This window comes from Natator depressus, chromosome 17, assembly GCF_965152275.1.
Source record: "Natator depressus isolate rNatDep1 chromosome 17, rNatDep2.hap1, whole genome shotgun sequence".
In the NCBI taxonomy this organism is placed as follows: domain Eukaryota; kingdom Metazoa; phylum Chordata; order Testudines; family Cheloniidae; genus Natator; species Natator depressus.
Window position 1 is genome coordinate 24,740,803 of NC_134250.1, and position 26,648 is coordinate 24,767,450.

A 26,648-nucleotide genomic window follows, 5' to 3' on the forward strand; every position below is an offset into this window, starting at 1 on the left:
TGTAAACCTGTACCTCTGTAACTGTGTAACTCACCAAACAGAAGCAGCATTAAGGTAGCATGCTCATCCTGCACACCAGATGGCCCACTGAAAGTAAATGAGGCATTGTGTAGCATCAAAGACACAGACCTTGTTGATTGCATTCCTTTCTCCCTCCAGGAAGGGGAGGCCTGCATGTGAACTCATCCCACCAGCTTGGATTCTGTGGTGAAGGGGATAAAAATCCCTGACAAGGAGAAACTGGATCTTTTATGCTCTCTGGGCTCTGAGGGACAAAGATTCCCTCATCAGCAAATTTGCGGATGATACTAAACTGGGAGGAGTGGTAGATACGCTGGAGGGGAGGGATAGGATACAGAAGGACCTAGACAAATTGGAGGATTGGGCCAAAAGAAATCTGATGAGGTTCAATAAGGATAAGTGCAGGGTCCTGCACTTAGGATGGAAGAATCCAATGCACCGCTACAGACTAGGGACCGAATGGCTAGGCAGCAGTTCTGCGGAAAAGGACCTAGGGGTGACAGTGGACGAGAAGCTGGATATGAGTCAACAGTGTGCCCTTGTTGCCAAGAAGGCCAATGGCATTTTGGGATGTATAAGTAGGGGCATAGCGAGCAGATCGAGGGACGTGATCGTTCCCCTCTATTCGACACTGGTGAGGCCTCATCTGGAGTACTGTGTCCAGTTTTGGGCCCCACACTACAAGAAGGATGTGGATAAATTGGAGAGAGTCCAGCGAAGGGCAACAAAAATGATTAGGGGTCTAGAGCACATGACTTATGAGGAGAGGCTGAGGGAGCTGGGATTGTTTAGTCTGCAGAAGAGAAGAATGAGGGGGGATTTGATAGCTGCTTTCAACTACCTGAAAGGGGGTTCCAAAGAGGATGGCTCTAGACTGTTCTCAATGGTAGCAGATGACAGAACGAGGAGTAATGGTCTCAAGTTGCAATGGGGGAGGTTTAGATTGGATATTAGGAAAAACTTTTTCACTAAGAGGGTGGTGAAACACTGGAATGCGTTACCTAGGGAGGTGGTAGAATCTCCTTCCTTAGAGGTTTTTAAGGTCAGGCTTGACAAAGCTCTGGCTGGGATGATTTAACTGGGAATTAGTCCTGCTTCGAGCAGGGGGTTGGACTAGATGACCTTCTGGGGTCCCTTCCAACCCTGATATTCTATGATTCCTACACATAAGCAAGAGATCCCCATGCTGCTTGGCCTGGTCAGCCCTAAAGAACACAGAGATGATTACTTCAGAAGCTTATATTACCTTTTAAAATCTACGACTAACTAGTATGTGTGTGTTTCCTGTTTTACCCTGGTAAATAACTCCGTTTCTTTTCTTCGTTAATAAATCTTTAGTTAATTACAGGATTGGCTACAGGCATTGTCTTTGGTTTGAGATCTGAGTACAGCTGACCTGGGGTAAGTGACTGGTCCTTTGGGACTGGGAGTAACATGAATATTGTTGTGATTATTAGTGTAAAATGACCATCTATCACCTAGTCCAGCCTGCCTGGGTGACAACACAGACTGGAATGCCCGTGGGGACAGTCTGTGGGTCTGTGGTAAGGCTGTAATAGTGCTTTAGGAGTTCAGACTTGTTACTGGGTTGAAGAAATCTAATTATAGAATGTATCACCAGTTTGGGTGTCTGCCCTGCTTTCTGACAGTCTGCCCTGAGTGAGGTTGGCACTCACAGCTGTGAGCCACTCCACACAGCATGACAGGGATATCCGACAGATAACAGGGAACTTGGAACCATACTGAAGAAGAATGTTTAAAGTGACCTTCCCTAAGATCATTCCTTCCCACAAGTGGAGGAGGATAGAAAGCAGAAAGCTTTGGAAGTGAACTGCTGGCTAGGTTAGTGGTGTAGGGTGGAAGACTTTGGTTTTGTGGAACATTGGTCCATCTTCTAAGAGAAGAGGAGGCCTTCACCTCAGTAGAAGCTGAACCAATCTCCTTAGGGACAAGCTGGTTAGCCAGGAGGGCATTAAACTAGGAGCAAAAGGGGAAGGCAAAAAGAGGTAAGAAATGAGCACTCATTTAGCACAAAGTTGAGATGTGGAGAAAAAAATTAATCAAGGAACCAAAGAAGATGCAGAGAAAAAATGAATTGCCTATACAACAATGCTAACAAACAAAGGGAAATTAAAGTGTTCTTTATGAGCATAAATTTGATCTAGTTGGTATTACTAAAATCTGGTGGGATGATTTGCCTGATTGGAATGTTAAAATCAATGGTTATAACTTTTGTAGGAAGGACTGAGTGGGCAAAAAGAGTGGGTAGAAAAGAGGCACTCTATGTCAAAAATGGCATGATCTGTTAACTCAGAAGGAAGTGATCATGAATGCTTACAAATTTTGAATCCTAACAAAGTACAGTACATGAAGAGGTACTAGCTGGTGTCTGCTACAGGCACTAAATCACACATGGGAAGAGGATGACCAGCTCTTTACACATCTATCTATAATGGGTAGGGGGGAAAAAGCCACTTGATCCTGGGGGACTTCAACTGAGTGCCATAAAGCTCATGCTGCTAATATGTGGAATATATCCTTGGCATTTCTAAACATTAGAGATAACAATTTCCTAACTCAAACTGTTGCATCCAACCCAAGGGAATTCTATATTAGACCTTGTCCTAACAGATGGAGAAGAACTGATCACAGAACTAAAAAATAATGGTAGCTTAAACACAAGTGATCATGACTTGATCACATTTGTAATGTGCAAACAGAAAAGAGTCCAGACCTGTATAATATATATACTTAGTGCTTTAAAAGGGCCAATTTCACAAAGCTGAAAACAATTATAAGCCAAATCAGCTGGGAGGAGGAAGGTGTCTGAGAAACACACAGATGTAGTTTCATTATACAATGATAAAACTCTTTCCATTCCACTAGTATCGCAGGAGGATGTTCAAGAGCAACGACTAAAGTTAGACACTTTTACATCAGCAAGTCCATTCAAGAGTTTTACAAGAGCTGATTGAGCAGCTTGCTGGACTGCTGATGTTGATTTTCAATAAGTCTTAGAACACTGGGGAAAGTACAGAAGACTGGAAAAAGGCTGATGTTGTGCCAATATTTCAAAAGGGTAAATTGAAAGACCCAGGTAATTATAGGCCTGTCAGTCTCTAATTGATCCCAGGCAAGATAATGGAGTGGCTGATATGGGACTCAATAAAAATTAAAGGAGGGTAATATAATGAATGTCAATCAAGATGGGTTTATGGAAAATAGATCCTATCACACAAACTTGATTTATTTTTTTGATGAGGTGACAAGGATGGCTGATAAATGTAATAGTGTTGACATCATAAGCTTAGACTTCTGTAAGGTATTTGACTTGGTACTGCACATTTTGACTGAAAACCTAGAACAGCAAATTAACACCACACACATTAAATGGATTAAACACTGGCTAACTGATAGGTTTCAAGATGGTAAAATGGGCAATCACCACCAAACAGGTGTTTTTCTAACGGGGGTCCCACAATGGTCAGTTCTTGGACTGTGTTATTTAACATTTTTATCAATGACCTGGAAGAAAACAAACTTACCACTGATAAAGTCATCAGATGACACAAATTGGGGTCATGGTAAATAATGAAGAGTACAGGTTCAGAGCAATCTGGATCATTTGGTAAGCCAGATGCAAGCAAACTATGCATTTTAATACAGCTAAATGTAAACATACATATCTAGGAACAAAGAATATAGGCCAGATTTACATGATGGGGGGGCCCTATCCTGGGAAAGAGTGACTCTGACCCAAAGGGGCTAAGGGGATCCCAAGATTAGTAAACAAGAAATCTTGAGTAGGAGAAGGGAGGTTATTTTACCTCTGTATTTGGCACAGATGCGACCCCTGCTGGAAAACTGTGTCCAGTTCTGGTTGCCAGAAATCAAGGATGTTGGTAAACTAGAGAGGGTTCAGAGTAGAGCCACAAGAATGATTAAAGCATTAGAAAACCTGCCTTACAGTGATATCCAATGGCTAGAAGTGGAAGCTTGGCAAATTCAGACGGGATCCAAGGTGTACATTACAACAGTGAGGGTAATTAACTATTGGAACTAGTGAAGTATCAGCAACAGCTGCATTTTCCTTTCACAAGTCCTCGTTCTAAGGCACATTCTTAGAGCACATGGGTTAATACAGTGATTTGTCTCAATATATTCCACCCCTGAATCAGACCCAGCTAGCCACCAAGCGTATACGAATTCATAGATGTGTCTACTTCCGTGGAATAACCTGGCCCCTCTTCCACCCTGAGTGTGCCAGGAGCAGTGCACGTCTGGCATAGTTGCGCAGGTTTATTCCTACTCCATTTGAAGATGGTAACAATAAAGGAATTAGGAACAAAAATGTTCTTTGCAGGATCCTCCCAGACATCAGTGTGAACGGTCCGCACTGCACCATACCAGAACCATGGCACAGCCCAGCAGCAGAGCTCGTAACAGTGCATGGAGTCTGCGTGCAGGGGCAGACCCAAGACCCCCAGATACTAGGCATTCCGCAGACATAAAAGAAGTGCCCACTCAAAGGGCTCTGAGCAGGACTGCATGAGGAGCCCATAAGCCTTTGCACTGAGGATCAGAGGGAGGAGCAGTTTCTCCAACCTACTTCTCCATCACATTTCCATCTTATTCTTCCTCCTCTGACTTGGCCTCTTCCCGATGCTATGACTGGGAGAGTTGTCAAATTAGAAGGCCAAATCCTAATCAGATTTGGCCTGAAATACAGCATCAAGTCCACACTGCAGTCCAAATGCAGCTAGAGAAGCCTCAGTTGAGAAGGAGCATTAACAGAAGTAGGTCCGGAAGTCCCAGCACTCCAAATCTCTCACTCCATAGAATCTAATCCGGGCCTCTATCCCAGACTCCTAGCACCTTCTTATAAAGTGAATGTTGGGACCTATAACCCCTCCCCCCCAGCCTGGAAGGGGGATTAGATTTAGGCCTGGTCTACACTGTGGGGGGGAAGAAGGGGGGGAGGAGAAATCGATCTAAGATACGCAACTTCAGCTATGAGAATAGCGTAGCTGAACTCAACGTATCTTAGATCGACTTAGAATCACTTACTTTGCGTCCTCACGGCGCGGAATCAACAGCCGCCCCTCCCCTGTCCACTCCGTTTTCCGTCTAGTGTCTACACTAGACGCGATAAATTGAACCCCGATAGATCGATCACTACCCGCTGATCTGGCTGTAGACGTGGCCTCAGTGGCTAATACCAAATAAGAAAGGGCCAAGGAAAGTAGTCCTTTTACCTCAACACTCCTTGGGGAAGAAAACTCACCCATGGGGCAAGTGTTCCTCTGATCATACAGAAGGCATCTCTGGATTCTGTGGTTGTTTCGGGGATCTGTTCTATGCATTTCTCTATTTACAGGAAAATTAAAATTTCCTGCAGCGAGAGGTAGGGGGCTAGGATTCAGTGCTCAAGGCTATGAGCCAAGCACAGTGGATCCAATGCAAGTGAGAAAGTATGAAAGTGAAATCCTTGGCATGCCAACAGCTACCTTGTGATATCCATTTTCAGCTTTGGGTTTCATTCACTCCATACTGCGTGGCAAAGTCCAAGTGAAATACAAGTAAAACCCTCACCTGCAGAAGGAAGGTTGCTTCCACCGCAACATTCCCTGTCTTAAACCACCTCAACATTTCATTACATATAAATATATCCCTATTTGTCTGAACACCTCTTACACACAGATCAGGATATAATGAAGTTCAGTACTCAGAATGCTACACCTTCAAGTTATGAAGCCCTCTGGTAAGATAGGTTGGAGCCAAGTACCCCATCAGCCCTAGACAGGGCAGGCTCCCCGCAGCTTAAACATAGAATGGTGTTATTGAAGACCCTAAGAAGTGGGGAGACGAGAACCCTTCTCTACGTGTAGACCCAAGCATGTGGCCTCACACCGCAAGACAGAATATTTGCTACCACCATCCTGGGCTTTGTTCTATTGAACCCAAAAACCTTTGGAACCAACTGTTCCAGAAGTCAGACAGGTCTCCAAGAGAGGCAGGGGAGTCAATAACAAAGGCAGCATGCCCAGCTCTGAGAGTCACACACTGGCAGCCCTGAAATACAGTACATCAGAGAGGTGGTAAGAGCAACCAGCTGCCTATACATTGTGGAGATAGCACCTGTCAGTTCTTGATAACTCAAGACCCACACCACACTACTCTACAGCACCAGTGAGAATACAATCCACTCATTCATAAAGTGCAAAAAATAGGGAGGACCCAGTCTTTGCCGAGTTAGGCTCACCCTCTCCACTAGGAATTTACATCAGATGGGGGACATGCCACTGCTTCCAGGAACTACATCTCTCAGGGGTGTGAAAACCCCACACCCTGAGACATAGTTATATCAATTTAACCCTGGTGTAGGCAGCGCTAGGTCGACAATAATTCTTTCATCAGCCTAGCTAATGCCTCTCGGGGAGGCAGATTACCTACGCCGATGGGAGAATCCCTCCTGTCAGTGTACATAGTGTCTACACCGGGGTGGGTAAACTTTTTGGCCCGAGGGCCACATCTGGGTATGGAAATTGTATGGCGGGCCATGAATGCTCACTAAATTGGGGGTTGGGGTGCAGGAAGTGGTGAGGATTCAGGCTGGGGGTGTGGTTTCTAGGGTGGGGCCACAAATGAGGAGTTCATGGTGTGGGAGGGGGTCGGGGGGGGAGGGTGAGGGCTGCTGCTGGGGGTACCGGCTCTGGGGTGGGGCTGGGGATGAAAGAGGGCGTTCTGGGCTGGGACTGAGGGGTTCAGCTGTTAGGAGGGGGATCAGGGCTGGGACTGAGGATTGGGGCGCAGGATCCGGCCAGTGCTTACCTCAAGCAGTTCCTGGAAGCAGTGGCATATCCCCCATCTGGCTCCAACGCAGAGGGGCGGCCAGGCAGCTCTGCATGCTGCCCCCACAGCTCCCATTAGCTGCAGTTTTCGGCCAACTGGAGCTGTGGGGGTGGTGTTGGGGTGGGGGCGGCGTGCGGACCCCCTGGCTGCCCCTGCGCATAGGAGCTGGAAGAGTAACATGCCACTGCTTCTGGGAGCCGCACAAGCCCTGGACCTCACTCTCCAGCAGGAGCTTGAAGGCCGGATTAAAACATCTGGAGGGCTGGATGCAGCCCCTGGGCCACAGTTTGCCCACCCCCGGACTACACTGAAGGGCTAAAATGGCACAGCTGTGTCACTTTAGCATTTTAAGTGTAGACATACCTGAAGTGGGCAGGTCCAGAGGACTCTGTTTGGGTGAGACTGCAAGATTTGAGCCTCCAAGGTGAGCTGAAATGCACTGTATACCCATTAAAGGACTAGAGTTCAGGGAAGATAAATCTATTAACACCTAAAACCCCAGCAGAAAGCTGCATTCTCTCTCCTGCGGTGAATGGTAGAAACATCTCCAGCGCTGGCAGGTGACCCCGGGCAGATCCCTGAACGCTGCTCTGGGCAGGCAAATGTCAGCGGCGACTGCTGAGCTGGAAGGGGGGTTACCCGCACCGAAGGAATGGGGATCTCAAACCGATTTGTGAAGCTACTTTAATGGCAGTTCGGCTCCCCTGGGGCGTCCTGACACAGCAAAGGCCCGCTCGGGACCCGGCCCCGGAGCTCTCCGCAGCCGCCCGCGCCCCGCGGCCTGTCCAGCGCCACGAGCGAACCCCGGGCCCGGTCCGGGCGCCCCGCGCTTCACTTCGTGCGGCCCAGCAGCGCCAGGGCGCAGAGCAGGAGCAGGGCGAGCGAGAGCTCCGGCAGCCGGTCCCCGCGCCACCCCCGGGCCGCCGCCGCCGCCTCCTGCCGCCGCCGCCGCCGCCGCAGGGCCCGCTGCCGCTCCAGCTGCTCGCCGTAGTGGGCGCGGTAGAAGGCGTCGAAGTCGAAGGCGGGCGCGGCGGGCGCGCGCCGCGGGGCCGCGCTGCGCGCGCCGGGCGCCGGGCGCGCGCCGGGCGCGGGCCGCGCGGCCGAGCTCAGCTCCTCGCGGCTCAGCAGGCCCCGGTCATACCGGCGGCGCAGGGCCGCGCTGCCCAGCACGGCGTAGGCCTGGTGCAGGGCGGTGAAGCGCGCGGCCGCCTCCTCGCTGCCCGCGTTGCGGTCCGGGTGGCAGCGGAAGCTCTGCTCGTAGTAGGCCGCCTTGATCTGCGCCTGCGTGGCGCTGGCCGGCACGCCCAGCAGCTCGTACAGCCCCGCGGGCCGCGCCGGGGCCCCCCCGCCGGCGGCGGCGCGGCGGCCGAGGGGCCGGGCGGGCAGCAGGCGGCCCAGGAGCGCGCGGGGCCAGCCGCGAGCGGCGGGAGGCGGCGCCATGCCGGGGGGGAGGGGCGGTGCGCGCAGCCGCCGGGACCGCTCTCCTCAGCCCGACTTCCGGGCCGCCGGCGCGGCGCGCCGATGGGAGCGCTCCCTGTGAGGGGTGGGTGCCAGAGGCCCCGGCCAATGGAGTGAAGACAGACGCGCGGACGGACGGCTGCCTCGACCAATGGGAACTGCCGGCGCTGCGGCCTCACAGATTGCGCCGCGGCGCGGAGAGATGATGTCACAGGGCGAGCATGGCGGGGAGCGGCCGGAGGCCTGAGCATCGCGGGCCCCCGGAGCTGGTGAGTCGGGACCCGCGAGGCTTGGGTGGGGGTGAGGCCCTGGTGGTGGCTGCCCGGGGAGCGGGGGCGGGGCGGGAGGTTCTCGGTCTGTGCGGGGGCGTGGCGGAGCTGGGCTCGGGGGCACCGGGGGGCGGGGCTCGGCTCAGGGGGAGCGGAGCGGGGCGGGGCTCTGTGGGGCCCGGCTGGGGGGGAGGTTCTGGGCCTGTGCGGGGGCTGGGTTCGGGGGCCCCGGGGGGCGGGGCTCTGTGGGGCTCGGGGGCGCGGCTTGACCTGCGGGGCGGGCGGAGGTCTCGTCCCGTGGCGGTTGGCCCTGGAAGGCATAGTTGGGGAGGGCACTGTGGGGCCCAGCCCTATCGTTCTCCAAGTTTCACGCTGTTTGTTTTTCTTGCAGTTTTACGATGAGGCCGAGGCCCGGAAATACTCCCAGAAGTAAGGGTGCTTCCCCTGCATGCTTGCTCCCTTGCTCCGGTGTACATGGCCAGTCCCCAGTGAAGGTGGTGAGGATGGGTCTTGTCCCATCTCTGTGCTGATGGCTGGAGCATCTGGAATGGTGGTTGCTGTGTGCTCCCAAAAAGTGTCAATGTGCACCAGGAAATGCAATCTGAACTAAATTAAATGGTGAAAGAGCTCGAGCAGGTCTGTGGTGCAGCTGCTCTGCTGACCTTAATGGGTGTGGAGTTGTGTCCTGTGCAGTAGTATCTGCTCCTAGCAAGAGTTCTCCAGTTGTACTGGGGTGTGCACAGCTCTCCCCATAGTGAGCATAAGATCTGCCGTTGTGCTCTTAGCTATTAATTCCTGAGGAATGGTAGAGCAGGCAGAGCTGGGTGCCTGACTTCAGTCTTAGTAATTGTGTGGATAGCCTTTGGGCCCCCAAAGGAATGCAGAAATTCCCACCACGAGGCAGGTTCCCATCTTAGGCCTTTCCTTGTGCTTCCAAATACTCCATTGTCATCATGAATAACTAAGGTCTGAGCCGGTGGTTACCTTGGCTGTGACTTTATTCTGGGTAATAAAAGCCACTTAGATATCTCATTATTGCTTTCATGGGAATAAAGGAGGATTCTTTCTCCTCAGCTCTCGAATGATTGAGATCCAGTCGCAGATGTCAGAGCGGGCCGTGGAGCTTTTGGGCTTGCCCGAGGATCGGCCATGTTTCCTTCTGGATGTCGGGTAAGACCCTGCATATGAGCTATATAGAACTGTAAGCTGCTTTCCCCCCTCACCTCACTGGCCTTCATGTTGTAGTTAGAGAAGGACAGAGCTCTGAATTGTCAGGGTAAGAGTTTTAGGTTTGTACTACAAATTACAGTGGAGCTCCTCCTGCGGCTTTGTGGAGTTCCAGGAATACCATGATGTGACAATCATGGCTCAAATATCTAGAAAGAACGAGGGTGTCTCAGTACTTAATTTCCACAGTTGCTGCTCAGAGAGAGGAAAGAGAAGATCATTGTCCTGAAAGGGTTTCCAGACATGTCAGTGAAAGGGCTGGATATTGGGATGAATCTGCATTTCTAAGACCTGTTCTTTCGCTTTTAGCTGTGGCTCTGGTTTGAGTGGAGATTACATCTCTGAAGAGGGACATCACTGGGTTGGGATGGACATCAGTTCTGCCATGCTGGGTAAGTAGATTCTCTTCCACTGCATGCCCTAGTGGGCAGACAATACATATGTGCAGTGGGAGGGTTAGAAATGTATAAAATGCAGCCCTGGGTACTGATCTGAAGACTTGTGGCCATCGGCCTGGCTTGTCTTTTGTGCTGTGCAGATGTTGCTGTGGAGAGAGAGGTGGAAGGAGACCTCATCCTTGCAGACGTGGGGCAGGGGATTCCCTTCAGGCCAGGCATGTTTGATGGCTGTGTCAGGTAAGACATTCCTCTTTGCTTTCTTATCTTAGTTCCCAGAGGCTCTGCCTAGCAGGAGGACACAACACAAGCCTGCCCTGTTAGCTGGCCTTACCAGCTTGCACTCCATAGCAGGTTGCTGAAATTTGGACAGGCTTTGAATTAGGGATGCTTCTTCCTGTAATTAGGAGCAGCTGCTGGAAAATTACCTTTGACTCTCATAATACTGGACTGTGAAAACAAGGGAACTGCTTATCCAAAAACCGAGGAATGGCTGAGAGTCACCGATAACTAAGGCTAGCAGAAGGTGCTGAATACCAGTGCTGAGCATGGCATAAAAAACTAAATCACGGGCATGCTGCTCATTTTGGGGGCGGGAATGGGAAGGGTCAGAAACCCTGAGCCGCAGACGGGCTCCCACTGACACTAATGGGTGGTTTGGCCAAGTATACAACCTGTTCGCTAGTTAATACTGCTGTTACATTCAGCGTGTCACAGATCCATAGGACCTGTGCTATACTCCAGCTTTTAAATAGTCTGTTGGAGGAACCCCTTTGGTGTGCCAGATCCCCGAAGGGCCTCACCCTTCCTTCAGCTTAGGCTCACTGCCTCTGGCATGCTCCTGGGTCCAGCACTTGTGATTCACACCATGCACTCTGCCCAATGCATTGGACTTTGCTGGACTCCTGGTCACACTTTTACACTGTTCAGGGACTACTGCACCTCAGCAGGTATTTGCAGTGACACCAGGCAGCATTTTCAAAGCGAGTGGGGTTTACTAGTCACCTGGAACGCAGCGTCGGGAGTCCTTAGGTTAGCACAGAGAAATCAAGGTTATGACATAGTCCATCTGTCCAGGCCAGAGCAACCTGCCAGCCAAGCTGCTCCAGATTCCATTTCAGGCTCTTAGTCCCTTTGTCCCTCCACGGGGATAGCAGTACAGCCTGTCCCAAAAGCTACTCTTTATTTCCTGCCTGGTACCTCTCAGTCCCTTGTTTCTGGAGCTGGCCTCTGCTCAGCTTCCCTGCTGCTGAGGGGTGGGGGAAAAACTTCCTTCCTCTTGATGGTTGTTTGCTAGGTGTGAATTGTCTGGTCACTGGGGCTTCTAATTGCCTCTTTGGGATTCTCGATTGTTACGGGTTGATTTCAGCAGGTTCCAGCCAGTTCCTTAAAATTCATTGTGCCTAGGCAGCGAGATGAGACACCTCCCCCCCGCATGTCTCCTGCTGCCCCAAGAACAGACTTAGCCTTTGAGCCCCCGCTGGATAGCAGTGGAAGGTACGGGAGGAAACTGAGGCACATATAGGATCCATAATACTACAGGAAATTGCCACTTCCTCACACAGCATCACCCACAATTATGGACTCTGGTTATTGTCGAATGCCCTTAAGGTGTCATTGCTGGGCTCCAGAGTGACCCCCACTATTTCTATAAATCTCTCTCTCAGCACTCCTGTCTTCAGTGGTCTAAGGTTGCACTGCATCGACTCAAATCTGGAAGATTTTGTAACCAGTTATGATCCATAAGGACTAGAAACTCTGTTGTAATGAAAGCTTGCATTCTGCAGAATCTAGATCTGACCGATAAGTACACCAAGTGGGTCAGACTTGCAAGTCAAATATGTGACCTCCTGAGCTAGACAGCATCTCTTTAGAATGGGCTTATACGAAATCTTTGCTCCTAAAAAGTAGGAAGCAGTGCACTGATGAAGCAAACGCAGTAGTTGTCTTGGGCCCAGCAGTACGTCACATGCTATCTTGGACTATAGAATAGGTACGAGGGGCACTGGTAGAAGGAGGACGTTAGGGGACTTGCGTCTTTGTTAAAGAATGTGGTTCGGTTGCCCACATGGGAGGCTTGGTGGCTCAGTGTCCCTTAGGTCACGCATTCTCTTTCAGTATTTCTGCAGTGCAGTGGCTCTGTAACGCTGATAAGAAGACACACAGTCCCCCAAAACGCCTGTATCGATTCTTCGCAACCCTGTATTCTGCCTTGGTAAGTAGTGAGTGACAGATATGGCCATTTCCTGCAATGTCCTTGAAAAACCTTATTGTATTAAGTGTATTGTGAGTGGGATTGTATGTAACCTCTCTCGGGGGAGATGTGATGTGGGGCCTGGGAGCTCAAGGATTGTATTGAAAATGTGCCAGACAAGAGTGGATGCTTGGGACAATAAGGGGATTTCCTGGGGAATCCCCAGGAAGAGGTTCATGCAAATTTCCCACTGTCAGTTATGCAAAACCCCAGCCTTCTGAAGCTGTGCTTGGAGGAGTGGATCATTGTCTGCTAATTACCCAGGAAGGCCCAGGTTGAATAAAGAAGCAGCTGAATGGCCCAGTCTCGGTTCTGGTTCTGAATGTGAGACCGTTCTGAATGTGAGACCGTTCTGAACTTGTAACCACAGCGAAACCCCCACTGTGAAGGTCTAACTCCAACCAGAGCCCAAGGTTGGAGTTGGGGTGACGTCTGGTAAACTTTTTAGCATGTGTGTAGGTTCTTTTATTGTTTTAATATATTTTCTCTGTAATGTCAGAATAAATGGTGCTTGCTTAGAAAGAGCTGCGTGGTAACTTGTAACTCCTGGTAAATACGCTGTTCCGAGCCTTTGGAGTGAAAGTAAAGCGCAGACGCTGGCCTGTTTAGGCAACTGGCTTGCTAGGAATATCCCAGTGTAGGCAGTGAATTGTGCAGCCTGGAAAAACCCTGCTGAGGGAGAGAGACGGGGGTCTCTGCCTGAGAGAGCCGGAAACTTTTGCATGCCCTTGATGGATCTTGGAGGGGGAAACAGGTGCAGTAACCCTGGAACTGTGAGTTTTCTTGACCCTTTATTCTGTTTTGATAAGTGGTGCCTTCTCAGCCAGCCAGCCACCCCTTCGTTCTCCCAGAATGTCGAGGGAGAGGATGTCCTCATTCAGGTGACATTCCCTAGCAGGCTATTCTGGCTCTAGTGGGTAGTAATGTCCATGCACCATTAACAGGAACTCCCAGTTCAGATCATGCCATGTTAGGCTGGGAGACTGTGTGCTAGGGGACACAGCAACATACCAGCAACGCAGATACAGGTAAGCAACCGTTTTCATGTTCCCTCCACAGGTACTAATGCGGAGAGTGGACTAGGTGATACATCTGAGGGAAGGGAGCAGAAGGAGACTCGGCCGATTGGAAGGCATGAGATGCACTGTCCTAGGGTTGGGGGTTCCACGACCACCGCTCCCAAGAGAAGGAGGCGGGTGGTGGTGATCAGGGACTCTCTCCTCAGGGGGACTGAGTCATCTATCTGCCGCCCCGACCGGGAAAACCGAGAAGTCTGCTGCTTGCCAGGAGCTAGGATTCATGATGTGACGGAGAGACTGCCGAGACTCATCAAGCCCTTGGATCGCTACCCCCTCCTGCTTCTCCACGTGGGCACCAATGATACTGCCAAGAATGACCTTGAGCGGATCACTGCAGACTACGTGGCTCTGGGAAGAAGGATAAAGGAGTTTGAGGTGCAAGTGGTCTTCTCGTCCATCCTCCCCGTGGAAGGAAAAGGCCTGGGTAGAGACCGTCGAATCGTGGAAGTCAACGAATGGCTACGCAGGTGGTGTCGGAGAGAAGGCTTTGGATTCTTTAACCATGGGATGGTGTTCCAAGAAGGAGGAGTGTTAGGCAGAGATGGGCTCCACCTAACGAAGAGAGGGAAGAGCATCTTTGCAAGCAGGCTGGCTAACCTAGTGAGGAGGGCTTTAAACTAGGTTCACCGCGGGAAGGAGACCAAAGCCCTGAGGTAAGTGGGGAAGTGGGATACCGGGAGGAAGCATGAAGAGGAGCGTGCGAGAGGGGAGGGCTCCTGCCTCATACTGAGAAAGAGGGACGATCAGCGAGTTCTCAAGTGCCTATACACAAATGCAAGAAGCCTGGGAAACAAGCAGGGAGAACTGGAAGTCCTGGCACAGTCAAGGAATTATGATATGATTGGAATAACAGAGACTTGGTGGGATAACTCACATGACTGGAGTACTGTCATGGATGGATATAAGCTGTTCAGGAAGGACAGGCAGGGCAGAAAAGGTGGGGGAGTTGCACTGTATGTAAGGGAGCAGTATGACTGCTCAGAGCTCAAGTATGAAACTGCAGAAAAACCTGAGTGTCTCTGGATTAAGTTTAGAAGTCTGAGCAACAAGGGTGATGTCGTGGTGGGAATCTGCTATAGACCACTGGACCAGGGGGATGAGGTGGACAAGGCTTTCTTCCGGCAACTCATGGAAATTACTAGATCGCAGGCCCTGCTTCTCATGGGAGACTTCAGTCACGCTGATATCTGCTGGGAGAGCAATACAGCGATGCACAGACAATCCAGGAAGTTTTTGGAAAGTGTAGGGGACAATTTCCTGGTGCAAGTGCTGGAGGAACCAACTAGGGGCAGAGCTCTTCTTGACCTGCTGCTCACAGACCGGGAAGAATTAGTAGGGGAAGCAAAAGTGGATGGGAACCTCGGAGGCAGTGACCATGAGATGGTCGAGTTCAGGATCCTGACACAGGGAAGAAAGGAGAGCAGCACAATATGGACCATGGACTTCAGAAAAACAGACTTTGAGTCCCTCAAGGAACTGATGGGCAGGATCCACTGGGAGAATAACATGAGCGGGAAAGGAGTCCAGGAATGCTGGCTGTATTTTAAAAAATCCTTATTGAGGTTACAGGAATGAACCATCCCGATGTGTAGAAAGAATAGTAAATATGGCAGGCGACCAGTTTGGCTTCACAGTGAAATCCTTGCTGATCTTGAACACAAAAAAGAAGCTTACAGGAAGTGGAAGATTGGACAAATGACCAGGGAAGAGTATAAAAATATTGCTCGGGCATGCAGGAGTGAAATCTGGAAGGCCAAATCACACCTGGAGTTGCAGCTTGCAAGAGATGTTAAGAGTAACAAGAAGGGTTTCTTCAGGTATGTTAGCAACAAGAAGAAAGTCAAGGAAAGTGTGGGCCCCTTACTGAATGAGGGAGGCAACCTAGTGACAGAGGATGTGGAAAAAGCTAATGTACTCAATGTTTTTTTTTGCCTCAGTCTTCACGAACCAGGTCAGCTCCCAGACTACTGCACTGGGCAGCGCAGTATGGGGAGGAGGTGACCAGCCCTCTGTGGAGAAAGAAGTGGTTCGGGACTATTTAGAAAAGCTGGATGAGCCCAAGTCCATGAGGCCAGATGCGCTGCATCCGAGAGTGCTAAAGGAGTTGGCGGATGTGATTGCAGAGCCATTGGCCATTATCTTTGAAAACTCATGGCGATCGGGGGAAGTCCCGGGTGACTGCAAAAAGGCTAATGTAGTGCCCATCTTTAAAAAAGGGAAGGAGGAGGATCCTGGGAACTACAGGCCAGTCAGCCTCACCTCAGTCCCCGGAAAAATCATGGAGCAGGTCCTCAAGGAATCAATTCTGAAGCACTTAGAGGAGAGGAAAGTGATCAGGAACAGTCAGCATGGATTCACCAAGGACAAGTCATGCCTGACTAACCTAATTGCCTTCTATGACGAGATAACTGGCTCTGTGGATGAGGGGAAAGCAGTGGACGTGTTGTTCCTTGACTTTAGCAAAGCTTTTGACACGGTCTCCCACAGTATTCTTGCCAGCAAGTCAAAGAAGTGATCAATGGCTCCATGTCTAGTTGGCAGCCGGTATCAAGTGGAGTGCCCCAAAGGTCGGTCCTCAGGCCGGTTTTGTTCAATATCATCATAAATGATCTGGAGGATGGTGTGGATTGCACTCTCAGCAAATTTGCGGATGATACTAAACTAGGAGGAGTGGTAAATACGCTGGAGGGTAGGGATAGGATACAGAGGGACCTAGACAAATGAGAGGATTGGGCCAAAAGAAATCTGATGAGGTTCAACAAGGATAAGTGCAGGGTCCTGCACTTAAGACGGAAGAATCCAATGCACCGCTACAGACTAGGGACCGAATGGCTAGGCAGCAGTTCTGCGGAAAAGGACCTAGGGGTTACAGTGGACGAGAAGCTGGATATGAGTCAACAGTGTGCCCTTGTTGCCAAGAAGGCCAATGGCATTTTGGGATGTATAAGTAGGGGCATAGCGAGCAGATCGAGGGACGTGATCGTTCCCCTCTATTCGACACTGGTGAGGCCTCATCTGGAGTACTGTGTCCAGTTTTGGGCCCCACACTACAAGAAGGATGTGGATAAATTGGAGAGAGTCCAGCGAAGGGCAACAAAAATGATTAGGGGTCTAGAGCACATGACTTATGAGGAGAGGCTGAGGGAGCTGGGATTGTTTAGTCTGCAGAAGAGAAGAATGAGGGGGGATTTGATAGCTGCTTTCAACTACCTGAAAGGGGGTTCCAAAGAGGATGGCTCTAGACTGTTCTCAATGGTAGTAGATGACAGAACAAGGAGTAATGGTCTCAAGTTGCAATGGGGGCGGTTTAGGTTGGATATTAGGAAAAACTTTTTCACTAGGAGGGTGGTGAAACACTGGAATGCGTTACCTAGGGAGGTGGTAGAATCTCCTTCCTTAGAGGTTTTTAAGGTCAGGCTTGACAAAGCCCTGGCTGGGATGATTTAACTGGGAATTGGTCCTGCTTCGAGCAGGGGGTTGGACTAGATGACCTTCTGGGGTCCCTTCCAACCCTGATATTCTATGATTCTATAAGGATGTGGATAAATTGGAGAGAGTCCAGCGAAGGGCAACAAAAATGATTAGGGGTCTAGAGCACATGACTTATGAGGAGAGGCTGAGGGAGCTGGGATTGTTTAGTCTGCAGAAGAGAAGAATGAGGGGGGATTTGATAGCTGCTTTCAACTACCTGAGAGGTGGTTCCAAAGAGGATGGTTCTAGACTATTCTCAGTGGTAGAAGATGACAGGACAAGGAGTAATGGTCTCAAGTTGCAGTGGGGGAGGTTTAGGTTGGATATTAGGAAAAACTTTTTCACTAGGAGGGTGGTGAAACACTGGAATGTGTTACCTAGGGAGGTGGTAGAATCTCCTTCCTTAGAAGTTTTTAAGGTCAGGCTTGACAAAGCCCTGGCTGGGATGATTTAATTGGGGATTGGTCCTGCTTTGAGCAGGGGGTTGGACTAGATGACCTCCTGAGGTCCCTTCCAACCCTGACATTCTATGATTCTATGACTCTGTGAAAGCCTGGTCTGGAACAGGGGTTTATAACCACCTTTGTTTCCTGTAGGCCCGAGGATCCCGAGCCGTCCTGCAGTTGTACCCTGAAAATTCAGAACAGGTGACTTTGCCTGATGGGGAAAGGGGATGCAGGGAGGGATGTAGCAGAGAAGCCCTGCTCAAAGCTTGGCTGTGTTTCCAGCGGGGGTTGGGAGCTAATGTGGGTGTGTGAGGATGGGCTGCTTTAAGGGCCCAGCAGAACCGGGTTGAGCGTTTGGTTTGCAGCATTTCGCAGTGGTCTGTTCACTGGTACTGGTGAAAAGCCAGAGCCTCGAGGAGCCATGGGTGGGCAGCTGGGCTGAGTGCTATTTGGTGTTATGTAGCACCAGAGCTTTGTAGGGCTTAAGTCAACCCGCTGAGCTTACCCGAAGGCTTACTGTCAGTTAGACTGAGCTAGAGCATGAGCACATCCTATAAGAGCGGGGGTGGGGAAAGGAGAGAGGAGTTAAAATAAATACAGCCAAGGAATGGTTTCTGGGGGGATCGCTGCCTGAGGGTTAGATTTAGGGGTTGCTATGAAAGTGGGGTGATCCCACCGATGGAGAGCCCTAGCCCGGCTAGACCCTGCAGTAAGGTGCACGGCTAGCTGCTGGCTAAGCCTCGGGTGCTGTGCTGTATATTACTGGCCTGGTGATGGCTGGACAGTTCCTGACAGCGTGTTCTCTCTCTGCCAGCTGGAGCTCATCACTGCGCAGGCCATGAAGGCAGGGTTCACGGGAGGAATGGTGGTGGATTATCCCAACAGCGCCAAAGCTAAGAAGTGAGTTCTGTCTCCTGCTGGGCTGGGTCCACTGAGTATGATCTGAGCTGGGGTGAGGCCATCCTTGTAGCGTGTTACTTTACTGGATTCTATGACCTAGCTATGTGTCCCCCCCCGTATGGAAATACTGCCCCATGACAGAGGCTGGAGTTCCTGTCACAGACCCTGGTACAGATCTGTGAGGTAGATGGCCTGTGGACACCTGTCCTCAAGTGGGCTTCTGGAAGCTGTGTGGGAAGGTCTTGACTAGGCCTCTGGGTGTTCAGAGTTCCAGACTCCAAATCTCAGGCCCAGGAATCTCATCTCACTCTCTCTCTTTCAGGTTCTTCCTCTGTCTCTTTGTTGGGATGGCTGGTGTGTTACCAAAGGTAATGAGCTGCGGCTCAGAGGCAATGGCGCAGCTGGCAAAGTGGGAGGGAGCAGGAGGCGAAGTGATCAGGGTCTCCTGCTGAGGGATGCTCTTTTGGTGGGTGTGGTTGCTAGGAAGCCTGAACAGGAGGAGCCTGGCCAGGGGCTCCAGGGGCTGTGTGACATCGTCCCGCCAGGGGCCGACCTGGGCTTCAGAATCGAACCTTTGGAAAAGGGATCTGCACAGAGGGGCTGGCTGCCATCCCTGGATCGTGCAGCTCCAGTGGCCTTTGTGTCTGAAGTCTGATGCAGCCACCCTGCACTGGTCCCTTCTCAGAAGCACTATGGGAGAGGGGGCCTAACCCTGTGCCATTAGTACCAAGATTGCCTTGCTCACTTGCCCAGCCTTGGCTCATCCTGTCCCAGACCTTCCATTGAGCCAGCTCGGGCTGGCCTGGTTTTGCCTCAAGCACTGGAAGATCAGTTTGCTCCTTCCCTAGCACACAGCCTGTCCCTGAGACTTGCTGACTCAAGCCCCGTTCAGTCCTCGCTCTTGCAGAGCCCCCTTCCCCTTCTGCCCAGGGGTGGTGGCTGGTGTGGCAGGGTGCTGCTCTTTGTGGCACTGAGGCCCATCGCTTTGTGCTTCCAGGCTCTTGGTGCTGAGTGCGCTGATGGAGAGGAGTCCCAGCAGGCCAAGTTCACCAATGAAAGGTACCATGTTCACTAAGCTCCTCCCTGAGAGAGGGAGAGCCTCTGGGGGCCTGGCTAGTGGGGAGGTGGTGTCACTGAGCTGGAGGGCCAGGACCCTGCAGTGGGATGGCTCTAGCTTTGGGTGCTCAGTTTCAGGATTGCCTTGGCCTTGGCCCTTCCTGACCCAGACATTTCCCGTCAGCCAGCTCAGGGCTGGCACGGTTTAGGCCACTGTGGAGTAGCAGAAGATTTAGCTACTTTTTGGCACGCAAGATGGCCCGAAGGGATCTGTTCTGCTTGTTTATACCTTAGATCATCCAGCCTGATCCTGGCTGGGGGAATTCTGGGGTGGGGCTGAGTTGTGAGCGTTTGGGCATGAAGTGGAGTGGGGCTGTTGGATTTTTAAGATGTCCTTTCTCCAGTGTTCTTGGAGTTCAGTGGGTGGTAACCATTCAGGCAGGCTGGCCCAGAGCTTGTCTGCATGGGGACATTCACTGGCATAAGAATGTCCACATGGGAAGTCATAGGGGCATAATTGTGCCAGTAAGTTACCTTGTGTAGCCCTAAATTCCCTCCCTTCTCAGCTGTTAGGCTGTCTCTCTTGTGATGCCGGGCTTTCTGAGTACCCGGTGCATTTCTGTGCTGTTCGCATGTCTCCTCCCTATGTGGCAGTGCAGGGCAAAGCTCCCCTTGCAGCCGGTAGGAGAGACTGAAAGCACCAGCCAGAGGATAGTCGTCGTGGTTGCCAGGAACTGTTGGCTGCCATGTTTTCCTACCTCTGACACTGTTTCACTCCTTAACAGTACCCAGCTTATGGCTCCGAATTACTGAGGCAGTGTCCTGGCAACTTGCTTAAAAAAGACCCTATTGCAGCAGCCTCCCCTGTAACCTGGGGTTATGTCCCATGGAGACCCCTGGTTCCAGCATACAATTGGCTGTCAGACTAGAGTCCGCTCCAGTAAAGATGGTGCCCTGCATGCTGGGATGCACAGTCCCCAGGTGCATCCCTATCTGAGCTGAGGTGATGGCTGACTGCTTTCTTGTAGGGTATTCTACCCCCCTGTGATGCTGATAGCCAGCCTGCCTGCCTGTGTTCCTGCAGAGCACATGGGGAAAGCACTCAGCCAGGCCCCGCCTCTTCCCCCCCCCCCCCCCCCCCGATTGAGGACTTTTCAGCATTTTTCTTGCCTGCATCTGCGTCCTGCTTAGGCCAGTGCTGCTTGCCCATGCCGCTGCTCGCTGCCTTAGCTCCCAGCCTCCCCCACACCTGGGCTGTCATTGTCCTGGCTGGCCTAAGAGGGGCTGGGGATAATTGGCCAGTGCTCGCTGCCCTGCACTAGGAACTGAATCCCAGACCCCTCCAGATGCAGCGGATTGACTGACCCTCCTTGCGTGGACCCCCATCAGCGCCATCATTTCTGTTTCTCTATAGAACACGGTTCAGAAATGCCAAGGGCAAGTCTGTAAAGAAAAGCCGGGACTGGGTCTTGGAGAAGAAGGAACGTAGACGGCGGCAGGGCAAGTACGTACCATGGTGCCTCCCTTTGCCCGGGTTCCCGGGGGTGGGAGGGAGAGAGTAGCGGGCATTGTATGGGCTGTAACCCAGCCACCTGGGTCTCCCATGCAGACAGTGGCTGCCACCATTGTTTCAGGGCATGGTAACAAGGACATCACTTCACTTTCAATGTAGCCATTACCTGCCTTTGGGCAGCATGGCCACAGCCCTCTGTCCTGCTGCAAGCCTGTTCTATGCTTCTGCCAACCCCCCTTCTGGCTATCATGGGGGCTCCAGCGCTTCCGGCTTTGGGGCCTGATTCGCTTATAGCCCCCATCCCTCCCTACAGCGTAATCTGTTCTGTGCCCTGTTCTGCAGGGAAGTGAGGGCGGATACAAGATACACTGGCCGAAAGCGGCGGCCTCGCTTCTGACCGCCCCATGTATTCCGGTTCTTTGGTCGCCATGCAACAGCCCCTGTGGAACTTCCCTGCAGCTCTCGGGCCCTCCTGGATGGACCCCCCCGGTCTGAAAGCTGCTTGTACTAAGTGGGTTTGTTTGTGGCCCTTGCAGTGGATGGCTGGGCCGTCTCTGCTGCTGTCGAGGATCCCATTCGATGCTTCCGGTCCTATTGAATGGGAAGATACTGGTTGGGAGCAGACTCACTGCATCTATTTTTGTGTGCTGGGTGCTGACACTGAGCCAGCCACTTGCAGACCCCCTTTTATTCACCATCTGTTATCCGAGCCAAATGGAGGAGGGTCAGAAACACTGGTGGGCAGCCTGCCCCCGTACTGGGGCAAAGTGCCCTGGGTGAGGGGACCTTTCCTGCTGAGCTTCCAACCTACTCAGTAAATAGTCCCTTGGTTACGAGTACTGCAGAGCTGTCACTTTCAAGGGGTGGTTCTGTGCACAGCAAGGGCTGAGGGACCTAGCACTGGCCTCTGCTGCTCCTCCCTGGCATTTGTGCAGCACTGTGCCCTCTGCTTTGCTGCTTCAGGGTTATATACTCTGCTCCTGTGGCGTATGCTCAGTGAGCACTGAGAAAACCCACCAGTGGACCAGAGGAAGCACTTCTGCAGCACTCATGGGTTGGAAGCTGGAGGTGGGGGCGGCTGTATGAGGGCTTCAGCGGGCCCTTGGAGGAACACTTCTGTTCCTGGCTGCAGCATAGCCAGGGCCAGCCAGCCCAAGGAGGCGCCTTCTCTTCATCCCTCCCCTCTGGCGCAACAGACTGAGGAGCCCACTGCTGGGTTTACGGTTACAAATGTTTATTCTACATAAAAAGTCCACTAACTGGGAAGCTGTTTTGCACCCAAAGCTGAGGGTGGTGAGCGAGCTGGGGGCGGGACGGGAGCTGGATGTAGACAGGAAGCAACATACAATGTTGTTCTAGCCATTGGAACAGGGCAGGTTGGGTTCAAGATCCACATAGAAAACAAGGACACTTAGCTCACGGTACAGTGACGTTACAACGCCAAGGGGTTGCTCTGAACTCTTTCAAGTACATTAATTAAAAAACAAATCCCCAGTATGAGTGAAAGCTGCATGTGCCCCGCCCCCCTGCTCCTGAAATACTGTCAAGCCTCTGGCACTGGGAGGCCTATGGGCATGTAGGACAGATGCTTCTTCAGAAAAGACATGTTTCTAAAGGAAATGTAAAACATCTTCCCCACGCACAAACATAGCATGGCTAATCACGTCAACTTGTGCAATGGGTGGGAGGGGGACAGGCCAGGGCTCTTGGAGGTGCAGGGATTGCACTGTTGCACCAACTCACCTTCCCTCCACTGCCCCCAGTGAAAGACTAGCCCCTAACCCCTAGAGAATGCCCTTTGCCTTGCCTACTGCAGGCTTCTCAGCCCCACAGGTTGGTTATGTCAGCTCCCCACGGAGCAGCTGCTAGGAGGGGAGCCCTAGCTGGCAGAATCCCACTTGCTGTATTCCTGTCCCCCCAATTTCACCTGCCCCCTTTGTATTGCTGGTTTCTTGCAAATGTGTTGGCAGGTGCCTTATCCCCCAAGGTACCTGTCCCCTGCATGCTCAGCTGTTCTGGCAGCAGGGTGGTGTGCTGAGTGTCGTAAGACCCTGCACCTGAGAATATGGGGCAGGGCTGTCTGGCTCACCCCAGCCGGTGTTCTAGCCCTGTTCCTAAAGGCTGCAAAGGTGCTGTGGAGCCTTCTGCACCCGCAAGGAGGGTTTAGGAAGAAATAGCTGATCAGCCTCCCCAGCAGCTGCAATTTGGAAAGGGTGACCACCAGTCCTTGCTTGCCAAGAGCTGTCATGGTGGCAGCTTGTTATTGCTTGCTGACCTGCCACACACAGGGCCCTCCCAACTCGCTGCGGGGATCCAGGCAGAGCAGACAGGGCCTTGGTGCAGACCCACCCCAGGCAGGCGAGCACAGGTGGGTTCTTGCTCCCAGGTGTCTCTGGGCTCACAGAGCTGGGGGCTGGGAAGGGTCAGGGGGCCAGGCTCTCACTGTGGGCTCCCTCCAGCAGGTGTGCAGGCTGCCACCACACACATGTTCACTGCAGCCCCTAGGGACGTGGGTTGTGGTGCCCTGAAGCCAGGGGTGTCTTGGCAAACTGGTCCCTTGAGCGCTCGGTGCTGATGAGCTGGGGGTGAGGTCGGGCACCCCCCACAGGAAGGCCAGAGGGCTGGCATGGCTCTTGCATTACAGCTGGGGTGAGGGGGGTGCCCCTGGATGGGGGAGGGACAGAGCCAGCCCTGCAACACTCTCCCTTTGGGAGCTGGAAGAGACGGAGCTTACAACACTGAACGTCAGCTGCCCATTGGCAGCGCAGGAGCCTGGTGCCAGGGTTGCTCTGTGGGGACCTCAGCCTGGGGAACAGATGCAGGGCTCCCATGTGCATCCCAGGCCCATCCCCAACTGGCCAGACACAGCAGTTGGGGCACAGAGCCTGGGTCTGTCGCAGGGGAGGGGTGATGGGGAAGCCAGGCCTGGGAAATCCCACCTAGCTCAGCCACAGGAGCTCAGAGTGCCATGCCCAGCAGGGAGGGGGGCAGGAAATAGCAGCCAGGCCGCAGCGGGATCCCTCCCCGGGGCAGCACCAAGCAGTTGGGCATCTCTCCACCCCCCTGTGCTAGCCAGAGGGCAGTGCAGGGCCCTGGTGCCCCTTACCACAGTGAGTGTGGGGGCAGGTGATGGGGGCTGGGGCAGGGCTGAGAGCTGCCTGCAGGAGTCCCAGCCCTGGAATGGCTGCCCAGCAACCCACACCCAGGACAACATGAGCCTCTGCTTTGGCCTCATCCCCTTCCCTGGGTGAGTGACACAGGCAATTCAGACACTTCCTGCCCAGCCCTAGAGGTGGCTCCAGGCCCATGCAGTGGCCAGTAAGCTCCTTGCCATCTGCCTGCTTGGCGCTGCCCATCTCCCCCAGGCCAAACGGGCATGGAGCGTGCCAGGGAAAGCTGATGCCATGGGCCTATTCCAAAGGGGTGCAGTTTCCCCCCCAGGGAACCTGCACCAGCACTTGGGAAGCATCAGCACAAGAGGGTCGTAGGCTCGCCCGGGGGGCAGTGCAGCAGAGCACATGCCACCCTACCCCAACATTCCCCCACCACCCCATGGAACCGGGCCCAGCCAACCACACGGGACAGCTGCCCCATCAGCCCAGCCTTGCAGAAAACACCCTCCAGCCACAGCAGTGCAGCGGCAAAGAGAAATGAACCCCCTGCAGCCAGACAGAGAGGAGGGAAAGGGGCAGCAGCAGGGACTGGGCCTTGCACCAAACAGCCAGCAAGGGGAGATCAGGGCCAGCTGGTGGAGGTGGGCACTGCGGTGAGCAGGCAGGGGTGGGTGCAGTGCCAGGTATGGCTGGTGGAGGGGGCACTTCAGGGAGCAGCAGCTGGGCAGGTGCAGTACCAGGTGTGCCCTGGGGAGGGAGGCACTACAGGGAGCAGGCTGAGGGGTGTGGCGCTTTGTCAGCAATGCCCTGGCAGAGCAGAGGGAGAAGGAGCTATGACTGCCAGTGAACACCCCCTGGGTGCCAGGCTACAAAGGTGGGTGGGGACTGGCTGGCTAGTGCTCTCCTCTGCTCTGCAGGGGACACAGCACTGCCCCTCGCTCTCCCTCGCCCAGTGCCATTGGCACAACTTGCTGTCCTGCACCTGGCACTATGCTAGGAGACTCACTACACAAGGGCAGCCTGGCTCCCTCTGCACCAGCTAGCTGCCTTGCCCTAGGCTCAGTGCCACATGCGTGCTCTGCCCTCCATCAGGTCCAGCTCCCCGCCATGTCCTAGCCCCGGATACTGTCCGCCTGCCCCCTCGCCACACAGACGCACCACACCGTACACACAGTGTTACAAAACGATCATGCATTAGAAACTGAAATTCTGCTGGGAGGGCCCCTCCCTGGCGGCTGCAGGGCTTGGCTCCTCTCAGGCGCAGCTGGGCCGTGGCAGCTCGGCAGCTCCATCGCATTGTCTACAGAGAAAGTTTCGCCTTGGCAAGATCTATCCGAAAATGCCACCCAAGGTGGAGGCAATGACGATGCCCAGGACCACGCAGCAGATAATGATCATGATCTTCTTCTGCTCAGGCCGCCCCACAGCACCGACAGGGGAGAGAGGGGGAGAGGTTACAGTCCAAACCCCAGCGCCCAGGACGGCCCCCTTCGCCTCCCAGCGCCCTACGCAGGGCTGTGCCTGCCTGGGACCCAGGCTCTGCCAGATACAGTGACCGCAGAGCAGAGTCCCCCAGCACCTCTGTCTCGCGAGCTAGACAGAGCCTGTTCTGCAGCCTGGAGCCAGGGCTCAGACCCCATACGACAACACAGCCGCCGGGGCAGAACTGCTGCAAGTTCTCTCCTGCCTGGAGAGCACGTCAGTGCCAGGCCAACCAGGGTCCCTGGGCCCTCCTGACCCAGTGGGGGCTCCCTCAGTGTGAAGCCAGGCACACGGGGGGACAGAGACGGGCTCCGTTTGCACATACATTGCCCTGGGCAAATGCCTGCAGGGCAGCGCTGGGCTGCGCCCAGGCTGCAGAGCACCGGGGGTGGGCTCAGCCCGTTTGCTTGGTAGCTCTCAGGAGGGCCTTGCTTGCCTCACTGCCTTGAAGGGGAATGCACCCTGTGGCCCTGAGGCTTGGAGAGGCCTAGCCCCAGCCAGCCCATTCTGCCCCCCCAGCGTGGGAGTCGTTCCCTGCTCATTGGGCTGCTGCAAACCTGGCTCCTGTCTGTGGCTGCTCAGGCCTGAGGGCTCGGGGCCAAGCGAGGTCACTGAGGGGCCCAGTGCCATGAGGACTCGAGCCAAGCTGCCCCGAGAGGGATGGACACATTGTCCCAAGGGCTAGAAATGCCCCCCAGCACCTCACCAGGGCTTCTCTGGGATGTTCCTTGTGCTCATGCTTCCGGGTAGATGGGGTCCTTGTGAGTCACCAAAGACCACCCCCCCCATGGCACGGGAGGCTCTGGAGCAGCAGCCTGTGGCCACCACCTGAGCAGGGAGCCTGGACTAGCCACCGGATGCTCTGATGCCGTGACAAATCCCAGGTGGTCTGGGGCAAAGCCCACAGCCCTGGTGGCAGCGGTACCGTAGGGCTGGGGTGTAACTGGGCTATTTGTTCTGGCACTTGCAGACAGCGCGGGCCTGCCTGGGCTGCAAGTCCCAACTCCCCACCGGCACAGACGACTCGTGCCTCCCCATACTGGGGGTGGGGGACACAATCTAAAGGGTGGGGGCACGTGACCACCCCACGTCTCCTTTGCCCAGTGACCCCT

General features: G+C 53.3%; 3 protein-coding genes across 5 annotated transcripts in view; 1 reads left to right on the forward strand and 2 right to left on the reverse strand.

Annotated features, from left to right (window-relative positions):
* Positions 1 to 7,704: 7,704 nt before the first annotated feature.
* DNAJC30 (DnaJ heat shock protein family (Hsp40) member C30) lies at positions 7,705 to 8,313 on the reverse strand. Its single transcript, XM_074974960.1, has one exon. The coding sequence runs from the start codon at positions 8,311 to 8,313 to the stop codon at positions 7,705 to 7,707; it is 609 nt and encodes a 202-aa protein (XP_074831061.1).
* A 130-nt stretch (positions 8,314 to 8,443) lies between these two features.
* Positions 8,444 to 22,855, forward strand: BUD23 (BUD23 rRNA methyltransferase and ribosome maturation factor). 2 transcript variants are annotated; one of them, XM_074974804.1, is made up of 12 exons: positions 8,444 to 8,600; positions 8,992 to 9,029; positions 9,675 to 9,770; positions 10,137 to 10,219; positions 10,366 to 10,462; positions 12,341 to 12,437; positions 17,623 to 17,673; positions 18,287 to 18,372; positions 18,695 to 18,740; positions 19,370 to 19,431; positions 20,843 to 20,932; positions 21,284 to 22,854. In XM_074974804.1, the coding sequence occupies exons 1-12, from the start codon at positions 8,553 to 8,555 to the stop codon at positions 21,336 to 21,338; spliced, it is 849 nt and encodes a 282-aa protein (XP_074830905.1). In that variant the 5' UTR covers positions 8,444 to 8,552; the 3' UTR covers positions 21,339 to 22,854. The 2 variants fall into 2 exon arrangements, with proteins under 2 accessions (XP_074830905.1, XP_074830906.1); XM_074974805.1 differs by lacking the exons at positions 8,444 to 8,600; positions 8,992 to 9,029 and adding an exon at positions 9,065 to 9,236 and having other exon boundaries at positions 21,284 to 22,855.
* Positions 22,163 to 26,648, reverse strand: part of STX1A (syntaxin 1A) — a 323,436-nt gene continuing 318,950 nt past the window's right edge. For both annotated transcript variants that reach the window (XM_074974801.1, XM_074974802.1), the window contains exon 10: positions 22,163 to 25,461. In XM_074974801.1, coding sequence (XP_074830902.1) covers positions 25,384 to 25,461 — 78 coding nt within the window. In that variant the 3' untranslated portion in view covers positions 22,163 to 25,383. The remainder of the gene's footprint in view (positions 25,462 to 26,648) is intronic.

What these genes read in the sequence shown, in the direction of transcription:
- BUD23 (XM_074974804.1), top strand. Translation starts at nt 8,553, where the DNA reads ATGGCGGGGAGCGGCCGGAGGCCTGAGCATCGCGGGCCCCCGGAGCTG. An exon ending in ACCCTGAAAATTCAGAACAG is followed by an intron (nt 17,674 to 18,286) that starts GTGACTTTGCCT and finishes TCTCTCTGCCAG; the next exon opens with CTGGAGCTCATCACTGCGCA. An exon ending in AACAGCGCCAAAGCTAAGAA is followed by an intron (nt 18,373 to 18,694) that starts GTGAGTTCTGTC and finishes TCTCTCTTTCAG; the next exon opens with GTTCTTCCTCTGTCTCTTTG.
- DNAJC30 (XM_074974960.1), bottom strand. Translation starts at nt 8,313, where the DNA reads ATGGCGCCGCCTCCCGCCGCTCGCGGCTGGCCCCGCGCGCTCCTGGGC.